The sequence below is a fragment of the Bolinopsis microptera genome, chromosome 3 (assembly GCF_026151205.1).
Source record: "Bolinopsis microptera isolate Bmic1 chromosome 3, MBARI_Bmic_1.0, whole genome shotgun sequence".
NCBI classification, from domain to species: domain Eukaryota; kingdom Metazoa; phylum Ctenophora; class Tentaculata; order Lobata; family Bolinopsidae; genus Bolinopsis; species Bolinopsis microptera.
Window position 1 is genome coordinate 9,748,420 of NC_087074.1, and position 20,669 is coordinate 9,769,088.

Genomic DNA, 20,669 nt, shown 5'->3' on the forward strand with positions numbered 1-20,669 from the left:
GGCGGCAATATGATTATAATTTTTAGAATTCGTAGTACAATAATTGAAATTCCAAGACGTCTAAGTAGGATAACAGATCCAAAGCTGACAAATCCAGCACTGAGCACGGTTGCCTTTTTGCAAAGGCTTCCATTTTTATGCTCACGGATCAATGAGTGTCACCTGATACCGCCGCATGAAAACAGCTAGGCTATTCCAAAATCATTGTTCGTCGAAGGAGCTAGCCTCAAAACGCTGTGATGACGATACGGTTACGTAAAAGCATCAATTTTCCGGTAGCCAATTATCTTGAAGTAGGTTTCAATTTTCAATTCATGGAGAGACCACCCACTCCAAAGCGTAAAAGTCATGTCGATCACGTCAAAATATTAATAATAATTACAAAGAAATTAATACATAGCACAAATCAATTATCATGGCTAATATATATCATAATATTCGCAACTATGTATTCGGGAATTTTGAATTGACGTTTATTCGCCGCTCCCGCTAAATCGCTCGCCGAAATAAAATAAAAGGTCTTGTGAAAAGGCTCCGAGGATATGAAAGTGACTTAGTTGGATGTATTTTTGGACGCTGATTCCGAATCACCCCCAACAATGTAGGGTAAAATACTTCCCTGAGGAGGGCAGAACACTGTTTTGGTCACGTGACAGGCTAGGAAAACGCGATGGCTGTGGTTAAGGTTAGCTTCGGGGTCAGGGTTTATGTAAAACCGTTTTGTTTGGCTGCAAAACCGTAAATCACAAGTCACGTGATAATTTTTGGGCAAATAATAAGAGCCTTTATTTACGGCAACAGCTGACTACACTTAGACTTATGTTACGATATGGGCTCTGCTGATTTTCCTCAAACGTAACTGTCATATCAACCAATCGGAAACTTACTTTTGTACGATCTGTCTAATTTAAGTACTTAAGGTTAGTCTGTCGCTATTGAAACCTTATTGACGTCCGTTTAGACGGTAAAAATAACGAAGAGAAAAATTGTTTGATGGCTTTAGCCAACCAAGCACGGCAAACGAAAAAGCAAGTGCTATCACCACTTTCCTTCAACCGTCCAACATTATTGCCAATAAGTTATTGATGCTTTTCATACAAACAAGTTAAAACAAATTCTTTATGTTATATAAGTGTTATTGCGTACCTTTTAACCCATCACAAACGCGCTTCCAAGTACGTGATAATAATGTTAGTTGAGTAGTTGACAGATAAACTAAGCTTACCTCTTGAGAAACCTAAGCTACTGGCGTAAGCTAAGCTTTAGATAAAGCATCTGCTCGCGCCAAGCTGCAAATCTCAGTAGTAAGCAACCGACAAATACAGCTATCAAAGGGTAATATCTAGTAAAAGGTTATGTTAATCTAGACGTATTCGACTAACAATGATGAGAACCAACCAAATCACTACACTAGGATCAATGATTCAGATTGAGGGGGAATGTTTATTAACCAAATTGAATATAATTATAATAATGTTGAAATTTTATTATGTGTTGTATTTTTATTATATATTCTATCAGCTTGAATATGTATACACATTCAAGCAGTTGTACATTACTACAACCCGATTAGAAATTATGGAGCAAAGAAATTTCATTTCAATTTATATGAAAATGATCTCGAAAATTCTAGGTTAAGAACGACACTTAGTGTATTATATACAGTTAGAGAAGGAGATCAAACATATATATCAATCAAGTAATGTCAAAGTTGAGATCTGAAGCCTTTTTATAAATTTCATTGTATTCCCTGAAAAATTCGCAATGTTTATGCTTTTCAAGCTACTGATTTCATTAGATAAAGCAATATGATGATAAGAAGAAGAGGTTTCAAAGTTTGCGATGCTAGATTAATCCCAACTCCGAACGACTTTATTCAATATTCATCGATGAACATTTGTCAGTCACAACGACCCTCTTAGTGATAGTCTGGCGGTAGTCCATTTTCGCGTGTTATTTTTAGTCCAAGAGATTACTGGAATACAAATCTCGTCGCAGAATATCGATAAAATTATCAACTAGCATTTTTGTTATGAAGCATCTGGCAAAGTGACACTATTTTATGCAATAAAACCACCAGCAATGATTGGCACCATTGAGCTAAATCTTCCAACGGGAATTATGATAATTATAAGATGAGGTCCTATAAATACCGACCAGCACTCAGCAGCCCGCCTCGAGGTAATCTGTAATCTGTATCATTACCTACTAGAAACACCTGTCTCTCTCACACCGACTGACTATTAGCCGTTTATATAGCATTGAGTTTCAAGGTTCGTACGGTATCTCACAGATCTTAATGATTAGTTATCTCTACTAATGACATTTCAACGAAAAGTCCCGTATGAAATAAATACGATCTCTAGATTACTGGTCGAGGTTTAGGTATGTATCTGTGCAACCCTGGTAACCCTGGTAACCCTGGTAATCCTGGTAACCCGGTAAGTCTCACAATGATCTGCTGAGATTTAGGAACATCAGGTGAAACGAATACAAAATCATGGGTAGAAAATACCTTAACCTGGTAGCCCTGTTGCCTGCACAAGAGCAATTCTCACTGCAAATCCACATTTTTTGTGAACAAACTGATGTGAATCCTATCTACAAAATATTCTTTCTGAAAACAAAACAAAGCAGTCTGAATATAGACTAGAGTTAACTTGGTACAACTGGAATGCTGTTAGACTAACACCATTCCACTATTACAGTCTTATAGATATAAGATATCTAGGGTTGTATAATTAATTTGGAATCCTTATTCTTAAGCAATTTCTTATAAGGTTCTTACTTGCCAGATTTATACCCAATCAAATAGCAAAGGGGGACGCAACAAATAATTCCGACGACGGAAAATAATTGCCAATTAGCCTCAATCATTAAATGTTGCTAAATTTGACGGTAGTGTAACTTGAAGCGTCAGTGAATACAAAATTTTGTAATCATGACATGACATCAGACATGTACGAATAATCGCTGTTTAGTCCTAGACAGAATCAATAAAAATTCCGTGTTGTGTGCCAGTAACGGACCAGATTGGAAATTATTTAGTGTTAGATCGCACGGGATGCTTTATTACGAGTGGTGCATGATCACTGATCATGCGCAGATGTGAAATTTTATTTCCTCTTTGTTCTGGTCTTGATGTTTAGCAGAGCCTCCCGCTGACGTCATCTTAGTGTCAACTGTCAAAGTAACCGTTGAATTGTAACAAGTGTCAAGGCAACGCAGTCGCCATCGTCGACTTAACTGATCGATTAAGTAGAGTGTAAACTGTAAAGGAACATGAAACAGGTAACAAACAAGCCAAAACAACCACGGCAATTGTATTGTATCCTAAACAGATCGATTCGTGGTCTATTACAGAGTGACCAATAAGCGTCGAGGTGTAACATCACGTGCTGCTGATCAGACCAATCAAGTAACAGGAGCGGCGGTAGATTTAAATCGATGGTTTACTTTCTTTATGTGAATTCGACCCCTGCTGAGACGGCCATAACACACCGTAGCCACACAATACATAAATCAAGGAAAGCCCCACAAATTACGAGAAAACAAAATTATCACAAGTGCTCCCACTCACCCCCGACAGGACACACCGAAACTTCCGAACAAACTTAAAGTTGGGAACCCTCGGAAACGGGGAAAAACAACGAAACCCCATAAAACCCTGTCACACCCAGGCTTCAAAGCTCCCCAACGCCGACAAACACATGCAAACACATGCACAGTGCACACCGCATGCAAAGTTGAGCATTGCTCACTATAGGCGTCCTATCAAAACACCACCTACTTTCTACAAGGACCAATGCCCGAGCTGCACTATTTTAAATTCCAAGTTAACCCCAACGGCTCCGGCTCCCCAACCACGGCAGAAACTTCATTGCTAGACTATCACCAGATCAACCATTTGCAGATTGCAATGACTAAAACAACGCTGGTATCTCATCAGCTCTCACGCGATGCCACAGTGCACTCACCCGCCGTCACAATTGCAAAAAATGCCAACACCTCTAGCGCAATGCGCATAAAGCAGTAAGCTTACACAATAAATCACAAGATCCCGCAGAGGGGCTGTCTCCTCCATCCCACACATTCAACCTGGGCAGCGCCACCGAAATAGTAGAGGCCGTTGTTGGACTAGAGACCACAGTATTAAAAGAAATTATGAATTGGTCAAATCTAAAATGTTATACAATATAGCGTAACTAGTTTAAATTTTACTTTCCTTTCTTCACAGAACCATTTTTACAATAACTGCTGTGACCCTGGTCATTAGGAAAGTTCGCAAGAGATGGACCACGTTTTCCCCAATTTAACTTTAGAAGATTGTCACAACAAGAACTTTTAAGATAGGCATATGATATTTTACATGTCTATAGTTCAACTAATTGAGTTTCGATTAATAAAATTTTTGAAGCATTTAGTCGAGGGCAAATTGAGGCTAACGAGTCATTTTACATTTTGTATTCTAATGACAGCTTCCAAGTATGTAATAAAAGTTTAAACGTGTTCAATCGATTCATCAGATTAAACTCTTTCAGAATCCGAAGAGAGGAGGGAAATTTTTCCGCTAATTGAGGGGAAAATGAGGCTAACAAGTCATTACTAAGTTATGAATTATATTTGAATAATAACTTCTATCAAAGTATCCTCTGATCTAAAATACATGAGTTGGATGATCTAGGTCGAAGGCTGGCCCAGTCGACCACTTTTTCCTTGAGTCTTGTGATTAAGCTAGGAGGTCGCCGAACATCTCATTTTAAAGCCGTATCGATTTTTTATACGCATACCAAAAATCAAATGCGTAACTAAAACAGAAATGAAATTACAGAAATTTTAATTTTTTTGTCAAAAAACGAACTTTTAGAGGTGTTTCTAATGACCAGGGTCTTGTGCAACAGAGCCTGTAGCACGTATAAAGTAAATTTACTACGGTAGAGGACTCAACCACATACTCTTCCTTTATTTCTAATAATCCCAGCAAATATGCCAATTTGGCAACGGAAAAATGCGGAGTCCCAATCATTTCTGGTAGTCCATCAGAGCTTCATAACACGGATTTCCGAAGCATTTGATTAATCAGAGCGATTAATGAAACAGTGAAGTGTGGCCGATCTTTATATCCACGTTCGGGCATCATTGCAGCCAACCAAGAAGTATATGCCCTGATTGAAGGTCCTAATTTTCCAACCAAGACGTATCTTAGTATGGTCACAAAATAGATTTTCAAAAAGGTGATGTTAAGTTACATTCAGTTAAATGACTCCAAGAGTGTACACCGTCCCATTTCCCTCAACCAGTGGCGGCGTTACTAAAACGACGTGGCAGCACGCAAAAAATCCCACTACAGAAACATTTAACAATTTTGTTGCTTAATTTGGCAAACAATTTAAGATTGTCGATGAAGTCTTTATTCCCATTCAGTAAAGGAAGATAACTTTCCTCTTACTTTTATTTAATTCGATATGAATTCAACGAATCAAGTCAGATAATAATCTTGACCTTGCAGTCTCAAGACGGCGTGAATAAAATTATTTAGTTTATGGGATTTCAATCAATAGTATTATTGAGACACAGAAATAATAATCTACCAGTATAATTTGTAACTCTATAATCTATATGATCTGTCATCTGAAGCTCACAAAATACTAATAGGCGCAATGCAACTGTCATATCTGATTAAGCAGTTTTTTATTTGTTTTAATTCATCATCTTCCCATGGTAATTTTATCTAGATTGGGTAAGAAAAGGCTCAACTGTCACAAAGCTTCTGGAAGTTCATAGTGGTTACAGTGGACAAATTAGATATATATAGCGAAATGGTCCGGGACGCGAGCTTCTTAGATAACAGACTTTAGCTAAATAGTGTGTCAGCTATAAATCCCTTGAATAAGCTGAAGAGTTCTCTATCAAACAAATCGCAGATGCTATACAACAGTTTAATACAATCACATCTGTGTGGGGTACTTGATCGTCATATTCCATACAGTCTTTTTGGATAAGAAAGCTATTTGAGCTACCATGGTATCACAACTATTTCTACAATAGTGAATAAAGTAAATGGTCATCTTAATCTTATTAATCTTATATTAATCTTATATCGTTTAGAGCTGTATTATTATAATGCATAAGGTTTACACTGTCTGAGCACCGTCAAATATCACACATGTTTTTGGAAAAAAGTCAAGTATTTTTAATTAGATTTAAAACATTATGCATCATTGATTTTAATCGGTCTGACTGGTCTGACATGGGACAACGATTACAGAACAACACGGTGAACAATAAATAAATACAAATATTATTGTAATGAAAATATGTATACGTAGCTACTATCTAAGCTACAAGATAAATTCGTTTGAATACAACGCTGTGCGGTATTCTATCGATTAAAAAAAACAAAAAACTTAATGTTGAATAATATTCAATGAATATGTTACGTTGACCGAAAAAGACTTTGTTCTATACTAATTAAATATATATTTAGTCTATAGCTATAAACTAAAAATTACAACAGCTATACGATTGTAATCGTGCTCCAACGTAACCATAAAAAATGTACTATAACAAGTAGTCAAATGAGCAGTGAACAATACTTATACAGAACTGCGTTTTTAAATAGATATTTCACTGCCACACTTACGTTTATCCACACGAAATTGATTGATTTTAAAATTAAGACGGGTGGAAGCCAACAAAAATATTCATTAATTACTTTCATAAAAGTTCTTTTACCTAAAGACCTACAATATCAGTAAGAAAAATATTTTGTATATCTTTTATATTGGTATCATTTGATATATAAGATCATCGTAATATGTGACTCAAGGAAATATACTACTGAGGCACATGCCAACTCATCGCGGGTTTACAACAACTCGACTTTTCAAACAATGAAACACGCCACATTCTTATATATAATGTATACAAAGATAGTAAGATAATGCATACAAAGATATTTAGCTACACACATATTTCAACTAAAGGCTGATATTAAGACATAATTCAACGAAATGGCTCCCAGTAGACAACATCCAATTGTTTGCCGCCGTGGTAAACTTAAAGAACTCTAACTATATGTGATATTTATGACTTAACATTGTAACACATTATCTAATACTCAATTATACCTACCGCGTGCAGTATGAAATAGTCAAATAGTGCACGCAACATTGAAAAATGTATCACAAAAGCTCTTATTGCATTCTTTTAAAAGCTGCGATACAAGCTGAAAGAAAAACACGAAAAAGGTCTCTCTCAAACTTGAAAGTCTGTCGGACAATTAATCGCCAAAAAAATCGATAATAGTACACTTACATTGCTCACATATATACGTTTTTTGCGGAGATAACAAGCGTCTTAATAAAAGTTTGGTCGCATGTATGCGCTTGATCTGCACCTGCTCTGCACAGTGCACATCCCCACAAGGTCACATAATGTCAAGTGATCGTTGGGCGCAACTGTCATTTTGAGAATCTGACATGTGAAATCAGATCTCAATTCACAGATTGGGAACCTGTTAATGTGTGGGAACCATGCGCAATTGTGGGTAGGCTAAGAACCCGCTGAAGTTTAACAGCAGCACCCTCCTTAGACCAGCTTCTTAAAACAGCACTCCTCAGCCACGCTTTAACTGCACCCGACCTGCAAATGAATAGTATAGCATTGGCGGTTGAGTTCAAACATACACTCACAGTGAATGTGAAGTTCAGTAGGTGGAACTGCCCCTCTGCCTCGATCTCTGCTCCATGGAAGGCGTTCAAGAAATTGTCAAAGATTTCAGTTTTAGTCGCTATGTTTAGAAATGCAGCTAGAGTATAGAGAACTAAAGGTGCGTTAAATATGATGTAGGCAAAGGTCAGCAGTATCATAGTTATTGTTGCATTGTTTGTGCGACTGAGTCTTTGATTGGGGTTCGCTGCAAAATTGTTCTGGTTTCTTCTTGAATTGTAAAGAGCCAATATGGAGATGCCACAAGCGGGGCAGACAGCAAACAGGGGCGCTATAAATTCTAGGAATCCCACGAAGAAGTAGTAAACTGGACCGTATGTGTCAGAGTGTTGATCGTAGCAGGTCACTCCGTACTTATCGTAGAGGTAGCTGCCTCCATACCAAAAGGGAACCGAGCTTTGCAAGGAAATGAGAAGCGCGTAGACGGATATGATAGCCATTGAGGCGCGGCGGTAGATTTTTCTCAGAGGGAACACGATCGCAATCATCCTGCTGACACACAGGACTGCGATAATGAACACTGAAACTCTCATGGCAGTGTTCCAGACCAGACCCCAGATCGAGCAGAAGATATCCGACTCAAAGAGTACTGGATTCCTGTTATTCAGATAGCTGATTGTGGTGGGGAAGTGGGCGGTGATAATGGTGATGTCCACCACACATATTAGAGAGTAGAGCGTGCAACTGAGGGTTCTTTTTCCACTGAAGGTGAGGAAGTAAGCAAGCATTATCAGGTTGAGGGGTAGACCAATCAGAATACTGGCCAGAGATATTGTCCCCAATGCAGCATCACCAGGATCAATAGTTGTCATTGTCGCTAAAAGGTTGGTAATATTAGAAAACAACTTATATAATATGTCAACAAAACAATTTAGTTGCAAACCTAGGTTTGGTTGATAAATTGTACAAAGGATAACCACCGAGTTTAATTTTACGTTATTTTTACGTTACTTAGATTATAGACTAAATCTCGACTACTTCCCTAAAATCCCCATAGCGTCACTTATATTATTTGATTCGGAAGAAATAAAACTTATTTAGGGATTGGTAGAATAATTGACTTTGGGAAGCAATTCACAGATATGATCTAAAATCTTACGTATATCATCTCAGTACGGTAAGTAGACAAGCCGACACAAGGTATGGTATGAATAATTATGTTAACAAATGTCGGCAAAATATGCAAAAATATTGAACTCGTTCAGCTCACTAAATCATAGAAAGGTAGTGCCATCAGGATACTTGCCAAGGAAATAGTCCCGAGGGCCGAGAACTGCGTCTCCAGGTAATAAAGGGTAATAAAACTGTCATTGTGTGAGGGAGGTTGAAATAAACGAGTTAACAACAATACTTGTGCTAGATTACCAAATTACTCAATACTTTACATTTGCATTCTAAAACATCCTGGGGTAACACATGCTCACATTGCTCATAGTTGTTGGTAAAAAATCAAGGATTTTATTTGTAAATGTCAGTCCATTTACTCCAATTAGACTAATTTCCTTTTCTCGGAATCATTTGAATATTTGATGTCGATCGTAACGTGACTCCGGGAATCATACTCAACTGTCTAGTGTCTATATTATGCTGATAGCAATTTTTGGTGGCATTTTCAACAGCTCCAAAAATGTAGCACCAAATCATCACAAAAAGCATTTAATGCTAATTAAATGCTCCTATAGCACAAGAAATTTTAATGCTAATTCGTTATTAAGCAAGTAGCAACATATAGTGATAAAAACAGTAAATTTACATAATTCGAATTCCAGCTAGGAATGGGAGTACCAAATTGAATATTTATTGTAAATTTGCACACTGAAAGAATTGCTGAAGATTCGGCAGCTCGTATTGTCACTGGAAAAGCAGCCGACTGGGCACGGATGTGCAGAGCAGTTTAGACAATAATCATTTACTTAATTACAAATCATTTTAACCTCACATGTGACATACCAGTGCAAGAAGAAGTAGCAGTTATTACGAACTGAGGTGCGCGTCCGCCGTCCTTTTCAGAATTGAACATCATGACGTTTCCGCAGGAACATGAAAAGCAAATAGGCATAGCGTTTGTATGTTCTTTCAACCTTTCAGCATTTTCCTCCGTAGATAGACTCAACATAATAGAGGTCTAGGTAGGCGGATAAAGTTAAGAGTTTTAGGCTCTCCAAATTTAACTCACATTATCCCAGCCGTCCAAATAATAGGAGAGAGGTTAGTTTACTTTTAGATATATAGCGACTACTTTTATGCCGAATAGTATATAAAAAGACCATGGAAATTGTCCAGTAGAAATGTACCACTTTACATAAATTACCGTTTTCACTGCTGGCATTGCGTCACAAGTTGACATTAACACTATGACAAACCGTTATGCAAAACTCTGGGAACATCTTAATTATGTAAATAGTTGACCACTTGTTCTTCCCTCGTCTATCTCCTTTGTTACATGGTCGAACTCAAATGACGACGAATTATTTATAGAAAAACAACACAAAACACAACATAACTATTACAGGGGGGGGGGGGGGGGGGAACTTTGGGAAAGTCCCCCAAGATTTCTGAAGTTCCCCAAAAAAAAGTTCCCCAAAACTCCCCAAAGTTCCCCAAAATTCCCCAAAATTATTCAAAATTATTTAAAATTATTCAAAATTATTCAAAATTATTCAAAATTTCTCTAATATACATTAATACCCATTAATGTTAACATGTATGTTATTATAAGGTATAATCTTAACTTACTTGTTGATACATGCAGCATGATAATTTGTTTGGCATTATAATTTTTTTGGGGAACTTTGGGGAATTTTGGGGAATTTTGGGGAACTTTCTGAAGTTCCCCAAAAAAAAGTTCCCCAAAATTCCCCAAAATTATTTGTTTCATTGATAATTTTTTGGGGAACTTTGGGAAAGTCCCCCAGGTTTCCTGAAGTTCCCCAAAAAAAAGTTCCCCAAAACTCCCCAAAGTTCCCCTTGGACCCCCCCTATTACAATTACAGTACAAAATTGTTTATAATCAATTATAAACAATGTTGTGCTCATGATTTGCCCCTAATTATTGGTTCAATATATTTTGTTTAGAATAAAAATTAATGACCTATTACTCGGACGTCGTTCAGGCTGTATCACTCTAACAGTGGTGATATGGTGAGTTTTTTTCAAAAGTAGCATAAGTTTAATAAGTAGCATTTAATGTGCACCCGAGCACAACTACAAACGTTCTAAGGAATTAAACTAACGTTTTTTATCTGTGCAATGTATATTTAAAACAATTATGCACCCCATGAATTATAATCTAAAATGATAGTATTTTGTGAGTTTGCACACTGTGGGTAATACTGATACGGCTCATGTGATAACGGTACTTCATCTTAAGTACACTTGATTGAGTTGTTTGGAGTAAATGGGCTGATAGGATTCATAAAATAAACGATATATCGTATAGTTGAGAGCGGAACCTTACACGAGGACATCTTAATTAAATATGGTGTCATTGCATAATAAGACCATCGCAAGAAAGAAAAATCAGAAACATTTGATAGTGATACGGAAGAAACTGATAGGAACCCAGTGCTTCGTCGTTGGAGTAACCCACTTTGTTGTGCCCACGGAACTACCCTCCTCGCGTCCTAAGACAGCGTTTCTCTTGTCTGATATAAGATATATCGACAGGAAATCTACAGTAAAATAACTGTTTGTTTTACATTAACAACACCCCCTAACGTGTTATATTGAGGCTTGACGGTTGCTTGTTCTGATTTGATTAACAACAGTTGGAGACTGGAGTTGATTAATGAAGTTGACTGGTTGGTATCACGGAACTTACATTGAAGTACTCTCTTTGTCACCGCAAGAGATTCCGCTGCTTAATCTAGAGGGTACAAGCTTGCAGCAAAAACTGCAATATTTTCCCCACTCATTTTTTGGGCAAATATTCAAATTTCGGTGCTTGAAAAAATTTTATTTCCCTGCTTGCGAAACGTTGGCAGAATTTCAAGTGAAACACGATCAATTTTCTACCATAGTTTTTTAGCAGACTTAATTAATTATATTATCAACGTTAATTTTTCGATTTGACCGAAAAATTATGAATATGATGCCTATTTATTCCTCAACTTTATGTCAAAATATGGGCAATGGGCATCGATGGGGTTGCCTCCCCTCCCCCAATCATCCACGTTCAAAGAAAGAGAATGAATTCATGTGATGATTTGATGTACATGAGCCGGGAGCCCATTTCAAATGAAGATTGCACCTTTGGAAAAAGAACATAGTCATTTTACAATTTTAATATTTTATGTAACAATTTTATGTACGTGGCCTGTGGGTCTATCATAGATTAAGATTGCAGATCTATTCGTCCCGCAGTACGAGACCTCATTAATCGAGTATTTTCAAAGTCTGTGAATCAAATCACTCTAATTTTTGAGCAGAGTGAATGAACTGATCGCTGATTATCAACAACTATAAGACATAAGTTAAAATTACCTTTAGGAAGATAACAAAATCATGAAACAATTGTATGTAGGTGAGTCACTGGGTCTATCCTAAATGGAGATTGCAGATCTAGACGAGCATGAATGAACGTGTTCCACAGAAGGAGACCTCATTAATCTTCCAAGGTTATGGAATAAAATCACTTGAACAGTCTGACGTACGAGTACTGAGTAGTCTGTAGGGTCTCAAAATGGTATATTCCTGGTGAGCAAGCAATAATTGTAATTGGATCGCAAAGGAACGATCTTACTATTTACAAACACTCGAGAAACGAAAAGTCCCATTTAAATCAAATATTATCTCAATCCCCTTGGCCCCGGAAGGGTAATCAAACCTGTCTTATTACCGATATTGTCGACATAATGTTTTTTTCAGGTATGTCCAAGATCGGAAATCATAAAATGTCGTAAAAACGTAAATGTCTGACTCAGAATAGTCTGTCACAAGGTCATAGACGGCCCCAATGTTAATGTGGCTTTTGTTATGTGTTGGTTCAGCCGAATTAATTATCATATAATCAAGTTTATTTTTCCTTTTTATGTTTTAGTTAGTTGTCATCCGGCCACACAATAAGCAACTTATATTGCAGCACCATTCATCAATTAGTATACCAAAATATGTCATTGTAATTTTGCATGGCTGAAATGTAACGCTTGATTTATATATATAATAATAAATTGAATTTTCAAAAAAAAATTAATGGTTTTAACCGTTAAAAAATCTAATGAAAAAAATTCACTGACCCTTGACAGCTTGGCTTGGTGGATAATCATACTCAGTGATCAGTTATCAGTTCAGTATCAATGTAAAAATCACCAACCGAGACCGAATCCAGCTTATTTATCTCGGTGATGAGAAAGCACATTGCTCATCAGAAAGTGCATTATGTGACCCATGATTGACGACGGATAGAGAGGTGCTCTGATATGATGATTGTGCTTGCTTTAAATGTGCCACCAAGGTCAGAACCGGGGTATATATCCCAGATTAATTGTGTCAGGTTGTTAGTTTAATGCAATGAAACCACTCTTTGTCAGTATTCGCTATCAGATGTTATAGACTTTAGTGGTCACCCATGTTAAGACTCGAAAAAGTTATTATGTTCATAGCGTAAAGCGTTATGAAATGAAATGGAAGAAAATGAAAATCAAATTTGAGGACACCAGCCAAGTAAAACTGGTGGTGAGGTGGTGATATTCTTTATCTAAACAAATTTTTTGATACTTTTAGTCTATATGAGTGGATAGCAGATGCGGTGGAAAATAGATATAATAGGTTTAAGGTAACTTCTTAAGGTACTAAACCTATTTATTACAGCACTTCTACCCGAATTCCGAACAAGTCAATAAATAAATTTCTACCTTGGACCATTTTAATCAAGAACAGTACGAGTTGAATCTGACATAAATGGTTGCAATGACAGGGTGATCAAGTTGACGGCATGTTCAGTTAATCAAATAACCAGGCAGTGATCTGAACATTGAGCCTGCCTGATATTTGATTATTTACACATATAATGTCAGCGCCCAATCCTGACTGACAAATAATAACGTACGGGGGAAATGGGTGTGTCACGAGATAGCCTTTGAAATACTAGGAAGTATAAAGAACCTTCAAGTACGGGCATGTTTGATGGTAAAACTGGTGGTATAGGTATAGCTGTTGTATTAGTTTCATTATCGAAACCCAGGGTGCAAGGGATAAGGAGAATACTATCTTTAGCTCAGTATAATATGCACTGCCATTAGTTGGGGTGTGGGCTATTTCAATATAATCATAGTCGGAATACCTTACCAACCAAAACTTAATGAAAATTGGTTGAAGATACTGATCCGACATCTCTGACTAGGACCAATATTATTCAAATCTTCACATTTAATATCGTTATTGTGACCGGACAAGTAAACAGTGGTATGAACTACGATAATAATCGTAGCTACTAGTCACAGCACAGCCACAGGCACTCATGTGTAATTAATGAAATTACAAATTTGGAAACTTTTAGCACCTATCTTATAATGAAGGTACTATTTGCTGAATTTCTCTCTCTCTCTCTGCCTTGATCAGTAAATAGCTATGAAGCTCGAACTAAGGTGAGCACAGCTAGACCTAATAACGATGATAAGACCGTGTGATGTGCTCGGGTAAAGGATTGATAGAGTTAAGAGCTTTATTTAAAGCTGTAATCAAGAAATTATGGCCCATATTTATTTACTTGCACGGTGTACCCGCAGAAAAACGTGTTTCAGTTTGAAAGAGAATAGTAAATACCAGGATCCCGAAAAAGAGCCTTGATAATAATAAATAAGGACTCCTTATAAAAAAAACATTTACGTTAAAATAAACTAGTACTACTAAGCAAAGTTCATTTGAAATATTGCTCAAAGAACACTTCCCAGACAGTGCTGACATTCTCACTTGCCTTGGTAACTGATAGTTGCCTTGGTAACTGATAGTTGCCTTGGTAACTGACAACTCTTTACTTTTTCAGATTCCACCAGCGATGGCGTGGTTGAGCGCAAAACACAAAACAGCGTTTGAGGACAGCAAAGTTACGTTCAAGTCGATAAATTTACTGTCTCGCATGAATATTGACAAGATCAAAGAACTGGGGGTTACGTTTGACTACTGCGTTAACTTGGCTGCAGAAACCAAACTTGGTAAGTTATGCTTTGGTATATAATAACTTTATTGCAACATTGAACTGTAGCTGTTTTTGGCCAAATAATGTTATTTGCAAATAAGTATTTATTTACAGTTCAAAGCCCACTTCAATGTGGCGTTAGTCTAGACATCAAATGAGAGAGTTACATTGTATTAATTAAAATCATGTCATGAGTCACTCTCCAACTTAATCTTCAAAAAACATGAAACAGAAGATACTACAAATCTCACACAAAATATAAGGTACTGCGAGGGTTGCAAAAAAAAACACTGTGTTCGGTTTTTCTCTTGGACCAAGGAAGTGTCTAAGAAAACAAGACAGACGTTCAAAAGGTCAAGTGTGCAAACTTCATGTATATTTAATATATTTAGTGATATTTGTCTGTTATTATATTCAGTGAACATAATATAGTTACAGTATAACACTCGGATATTGAATTAGTAAGATGTTGAAAATACGTCACGATTGTGACCACCTACGAATCCGAGGAGAAAACCGGCCTCGTCCTCAACAGAAAACATGCTTCTTCAATCTTCATCTCATTACTGATGTAACTTGAGTAAGGGCGATATTTTAGTACATGCCGAAAAACTAATTATTTGTGATTGTCGAAGAACAATACGGAGATAGTGCCAGGTGTTTAAGCCTCTCCTAAGTCAAAGTGTTCAGGAGAAACTTAACCTCACTAATATAATGGCTGAAAGAGTTCAGAATGTTGTAAAAACAAGGACCAATATTTGTCTGATCATGTTTGCATGATGGTCCTGCAATACAGACACCACATTGCCATAGCACGTGATTAAATAACTTCATGAGTCTCAGAATCCCAACTATAGGAGTAAAAGTGGATCCACTTTTGCAGAAAACCGTCCCAAGGGGGCCGACGAGAACTGGAAATTCTGACGAAAGTGGAATCTTTTGGCATAATGGGCTAACTAGTTGCCTCAATAAAGTTTTGCTAGAATTATCGTTTTGTTACTGTTAGATATCAATCCTGAGTTAAAATTCCCGTAAAAGCCCTATACTCCCATTTTCTTATCTCTCGAACCATCATTCCATATTGCTAGATTAGAATCCTGGGAGCAAATTTTCGGAGGATTTATAAATTTTGTCTTCGAATCCATTATCATTTCGCACTGCTAGATTTCAATCCTGAAAGGACTTCCGAAATTTCCATACGTTTATTTCCCTAAATAAAAAAACAGAAATGCAATTTTTATGTAGCTATATCTCAGGAACTGCAAAGAGTATTTGACTGTACTATAATAGTAAAATAGGATGATCTTCAAATTCAACTTTCGATCATGTAAAATTTTCCTATAATAATATATACTCTATTTTGTTTAAAACAGTAAATTGCTACAAATTGAGGCGCCGTTACACAATACAACATGCTGGCACCGTCTGAATTGCTGAAATAGCACGGGCTTCATTTGAACTAGTTCGAAACTATAAGTGCACAACTTAAACTGTTAATTAGTTTGTACCAGGAGACTGCAGAATGCACTATTGTTCCAAAGCACGAAGTGTTGACAATAGCCGGAATTGTGAACAAATTTCCCAATTATCGTTCAAGTGTGAAGACAGGTTCATATTTATCTACTGAAATCGAAAAAAAAAGGTAACTTAGTATTGGTGGATGCATTGTTGAGCACCATCATGCAAAACTGTGGCTTGACCGTTGTGGCCAACTTTTGGTCATCCGGGCATGGGCATTGATGGGCATTACTGTTTTTAAGGCTTTACCCATTGGGCAAAGCCTTAAAAACAGCTTAAACTTGAACTGTAATGAAAATAAACAGCGCCATCATGTTCGCCGTCTAGTCTAGTCTTCTAATTGGCAAGAACAGCTACATTTGAGCTCCATGGTATCAGAAATATTTATTTTTCTATTAAAAATGATGAAAATGATGCCCATTTTGCCCATTTATTAGTTGTTCCCGACGCCCACCACCCACGTTCTCTACCAAAAGACAGTTTCAGTCGCGCCTGATTTGACAGCTCCTTCCTTCGACTGTCACTTATAGCGTTGTATTAGGCGTTATATTATAGCGTTAGGCGTCTGGCGTATGATTATAATAAACGCGAATCAAGCAAGCGACCAAAACTGTCGGAGACAAATTAAATTTGAAACGCACACAATCCGTCAGATCAGTTCCTCGCCTTTATTTAATCACGCGACACGCATCACCCGTCAACTTAGACCTTCCAACCGAGAAATATTATAATCATTTCATCCTATCGTAAATATGAACGGACTGCCAAGACTGGATCTAATAGTGACTGTTTACCCACCTGTCAGGCTTGTCTAAGGAGATATACGAGGAACGGGTCACAAAGCTGGCGCAGAACTGTGCTCTCTTTGCAAAGGATCAGCAAGTTAAGCTTTATGTGGAACTTTCATCGGCACAAGTGTACGGATCAAGTGGAAAAACTTCCAAGGTTAGCTTAGTTCGCACAGTTGGAAATGGGGGAGTGTAGATTAACATTTGTAGGGCTATCAAGATTTTGATATTATACATTTGTAGGACTTATTTTATTTTAAAATAACATAAATTCAATCCAGGAAGATTCAAAAACTAATCCGAAGTACGATTTTGAGAGTTGTAAGCTGAAGGCTGAGGAGGAAGTAGCTAAAGTTGCTGGTACGTGTTTTATATCATGTACTGTTTCAGTCAGTAAAATAAATCAATAGTAAATAATATTTTAAATTAAAAAGGGTACTAAATAACGTACTGTCCGAGTCGCTAAAATAAATCATAAGGCATATTTTAGATATGAATAAGGCTTATACATATCTAGAATTTAGCTACATATCTAGTACATAATATCTAAAATTCCAATAACGCTAGATGGCGTGACTGTGAACTATCTCAGCTGTCAAATTAAATCATAAATAACTTCTACTTCAAATTTCAATGACAATGGATGATGGAAATGTTTAGATCACTGTCGGTTGGACTGATCATGATTATCTTTGTTCTCTGACAGGTCTGAATCACGTAATCCTGAGAGCTGGCATGGTGTACGGACCCGGAGACAGACTTGGCTACATAACCTCTCAACTCGTCATCGCTTCAATATATAGGTACACTTATAGTAGAATCCTTCAACATGTCCGCAAACGAAGAATTAATAACCATTAAAGACCTCACTCCCAGAGAATGATTTTTAAAATTTACTATTTGAGTTTGAAAAACCGTTCACTACATCTCTTGTTAATTTAGTAAACCCATGATTTACTTACAATCACCATCCTCCAGCCACCTGGGGGAGACCATGAAGCTAATCTGGAACAAGAACATGTATGTGAACACAGTACACGTTGAGGACCTGTGTCATGCTGTGACCCATCTTATTAAGGATGGTATTCCAGGTAAGAGTCATATGTTGGGGTTCGACTGGGAGCTACTTTGGTCGGGACTGGAGAGTGTGCCGGGATCAAATCCAGGACTAAAACCGTGACCGGGATTAAGACCTAGAATGAGATTTGATTTTCCAAAATTTTAACTGGCGTGCACCTAAATTGTTGATACTTTACTAATATTTTGATTGTTGCCTGGACGACGGAAAACTGTTGTTCATTACTGATTCCTTACTACTGCTGAGTACTGTATTGTCACAGGAGAAACCTACAACGTGGTTGATATGGGAGACACGATCCTTGACGGTATCTGTGTGCACGTGGGTAACATATTCGACATAAAGTACGAGTACATCTCCTCGTTCACGTCCATGTTAGCGTCCATATCTCTAAAGGACGTGGCTGAGGACGTTAACGAGAAGCATTTGTCACCCTGGTCGGAGATGTGCAGCAAGGCGGGTATCTCCAACACGCCTCTCTCTCCCTTTATCTACTCCTCCCAGTTGGAGACCCTCAACATTCGGGCCTGTAATCACAAACTCCTAGCTACTGGCTTCCAGTTCAAGAGACCTGGGGTCACGGAGGAGAATATAAGGGATGTGCTGGAGGACTGTGTTAAGATTGGGATCTTCCCTAAAACTAATGTCAAGTAGTAGGACAGGTGGTGAGATTTGTGCATGTTGTGATTGATTTTAGAGTGGTATTCCAAATATGCGATGATATGTTACAGGGCCATGGTCTGCATGAGGGCTTGCTTGCTAGTTAAACACGCTTGTTAATATAATAATTTGTAGGAAAACTAATTTGTTATATGTTATAGATTATGTGGATTGTGGATAATGTTTAAGATTGAAAGATGGCCGAGTGCATTTGCAGAGGACGTTCAACCCAAGCATAATTGTTCCTTTAAAGTAGACTGATCTTGTATGATGTATAATCAAAGTGCAATTTTGGTTTGTGACAGGGATTGCCAGCTGAGCTGTTGGTTAAAAAGCCAAATAACATATTTCTTGGCAATCGTCGTAGAATAAAATATCTGGCCGACCAGATTCGAATAGTCAACAAATGCTAAGCAGCTAGAGCTCCCTTACCTACCACATTTACTGAACTCCGAGCTGACACCCCACTTTAATTCGTCTGATGTGGCCCATCTCGGTTCTGTTTCAATCTACTAAATATCGTGTAGCTGATTTTCTTATATTTGCTTATTTTTGGTTTTGTGTGTCAGAGGGTACGATATTTTTCTAATATCAGCGAAATTTCGCCCAAACATTAAACTTAAATCAAATTGAGGTTCGATTTTCCAGAACTACAACAACCGTCTTTAAAGTGATAAGGTGTGAGTAGCTGGATTTATATTTTTGTACTATTAATTGTATTTGTGTGATCAGGGTCCCATTTGTTGGCACAGTACATTTATATTTTTATACTTGAGAGAAAAATGAACATCGACAATTTAAAAGCTAATTATTGTACAAATATTATATTTGATATTATGTAATTAGTTCTTTGAATGAGACATTATTAAGTTATCTAATATAATATAATATAATAGCCAAGTAGTAGCCACCGTGGCCGAAGCTTCTACTAGAACTTATTTTAGTCTGCATGCATGATTTTCGATTGATCCAAAATTTTCACACGCATGCAGAATAATCACATATGGTTGGATTTTCATATCAGTTATCGTTTATCAGTTATCACATTCAGAATACACGTATTCAACCTCTTTTGTATCAGAAATTATTGGGCTTCCCATTTTTATTTTCAATCTTTGTGCTGGATTATTCTCATTTTTGCTATTACATATTATATGGTAGCTTATAGCCAGGGAGTTTGCTGTAATTTGTATTTGATTTTACAAAACTTTATGATTAAAATATGAATTTTCGTTTTGTTAAGATTTCTGCAGTGAGCTTCCTCCGACCGAAATCAAACTTCCAGCACCTTAATCGTATCATTTGGCATCTAAAGCTTGACTTGTGAGTGAATGATTGGTTTCGTGTGAGAAATTCAGTCAAAACTGTAAAATTTCGGTTCTAAACTGAAAATGGGACTGAGAATGGGAGTCTTAGACAGCAGAAAAGAAACATTTTCAAAATCTGAGATCATTTACTAAGATTCAACTACAAATTGGCTGCCAAGTATTGGCATCACTATCATTTTCGAAAAAGCCTAAAATAATAAAAGAGTCTGAGATCTGGTAAAAACAGATAAGCAGGTATAAAAAGTATAGAGATGTGCCATTTCCGCAGTCCTCACGAGACACGGAATGGACTCTAATCAAATCATGAAAGCATACCGTTAATAGTTAAGTCGACAGAACGTACGCGTAATCAAACATGTTGTGAGAACACATTTTGCATATCGACACGTACGTGATATCGACACGTGACAGGTTTCCACACTTATGAATGG

At 37.1% G+C, this 20,669-nt stretch overlaps 1 protein-coding gene across 2 annotated transcripts in view; it reads left to right on the forward strand.

The window, feature by feature from the left end:
• The window catches only part of LOC134812277 (dTDP-D-glucose 4,6-dehydratase-like), a 263,853-nt gene extending 243,722 nt beyond the window's left edge, over positions 1-20,131 (forward strand). The window contains exons 3-8 of one of the 2 annotated variants that reach the window (XM_063819619.1): positions 14,714-14,882; positions 17,190-17,329; positions 17,454-17,532; positions 17,879-17,975; positions 18,151-18,263; positions 18,513-20,124. In XM_063819619.1, the coding sequence (XP_063675689.1) occupies positions 14,714-14,882; positions 17,190-17,329; positions 17,454-17,532; positions 17,879-17,975; positions 18,151-18,263; positions 18,513-18,904 (990 nt within the window). In that variant the 3' untranslated portion in view covers positions 18,905-20,124. Of the gene's footprint in view, positions 1-14,713; positions 14,883-17,189; positions 17,330-17,453; positions 17,533-17,878; positions 17,976-18,150; positions 18,264-18,512 lie in introns of both variants that reach the window. The other variant, XM_063819618.1, reaches the window with a different exon arrangement.
• The last annotated feature ends 538 nt before the right edge of the window (positions 20,132-20,669 follow it).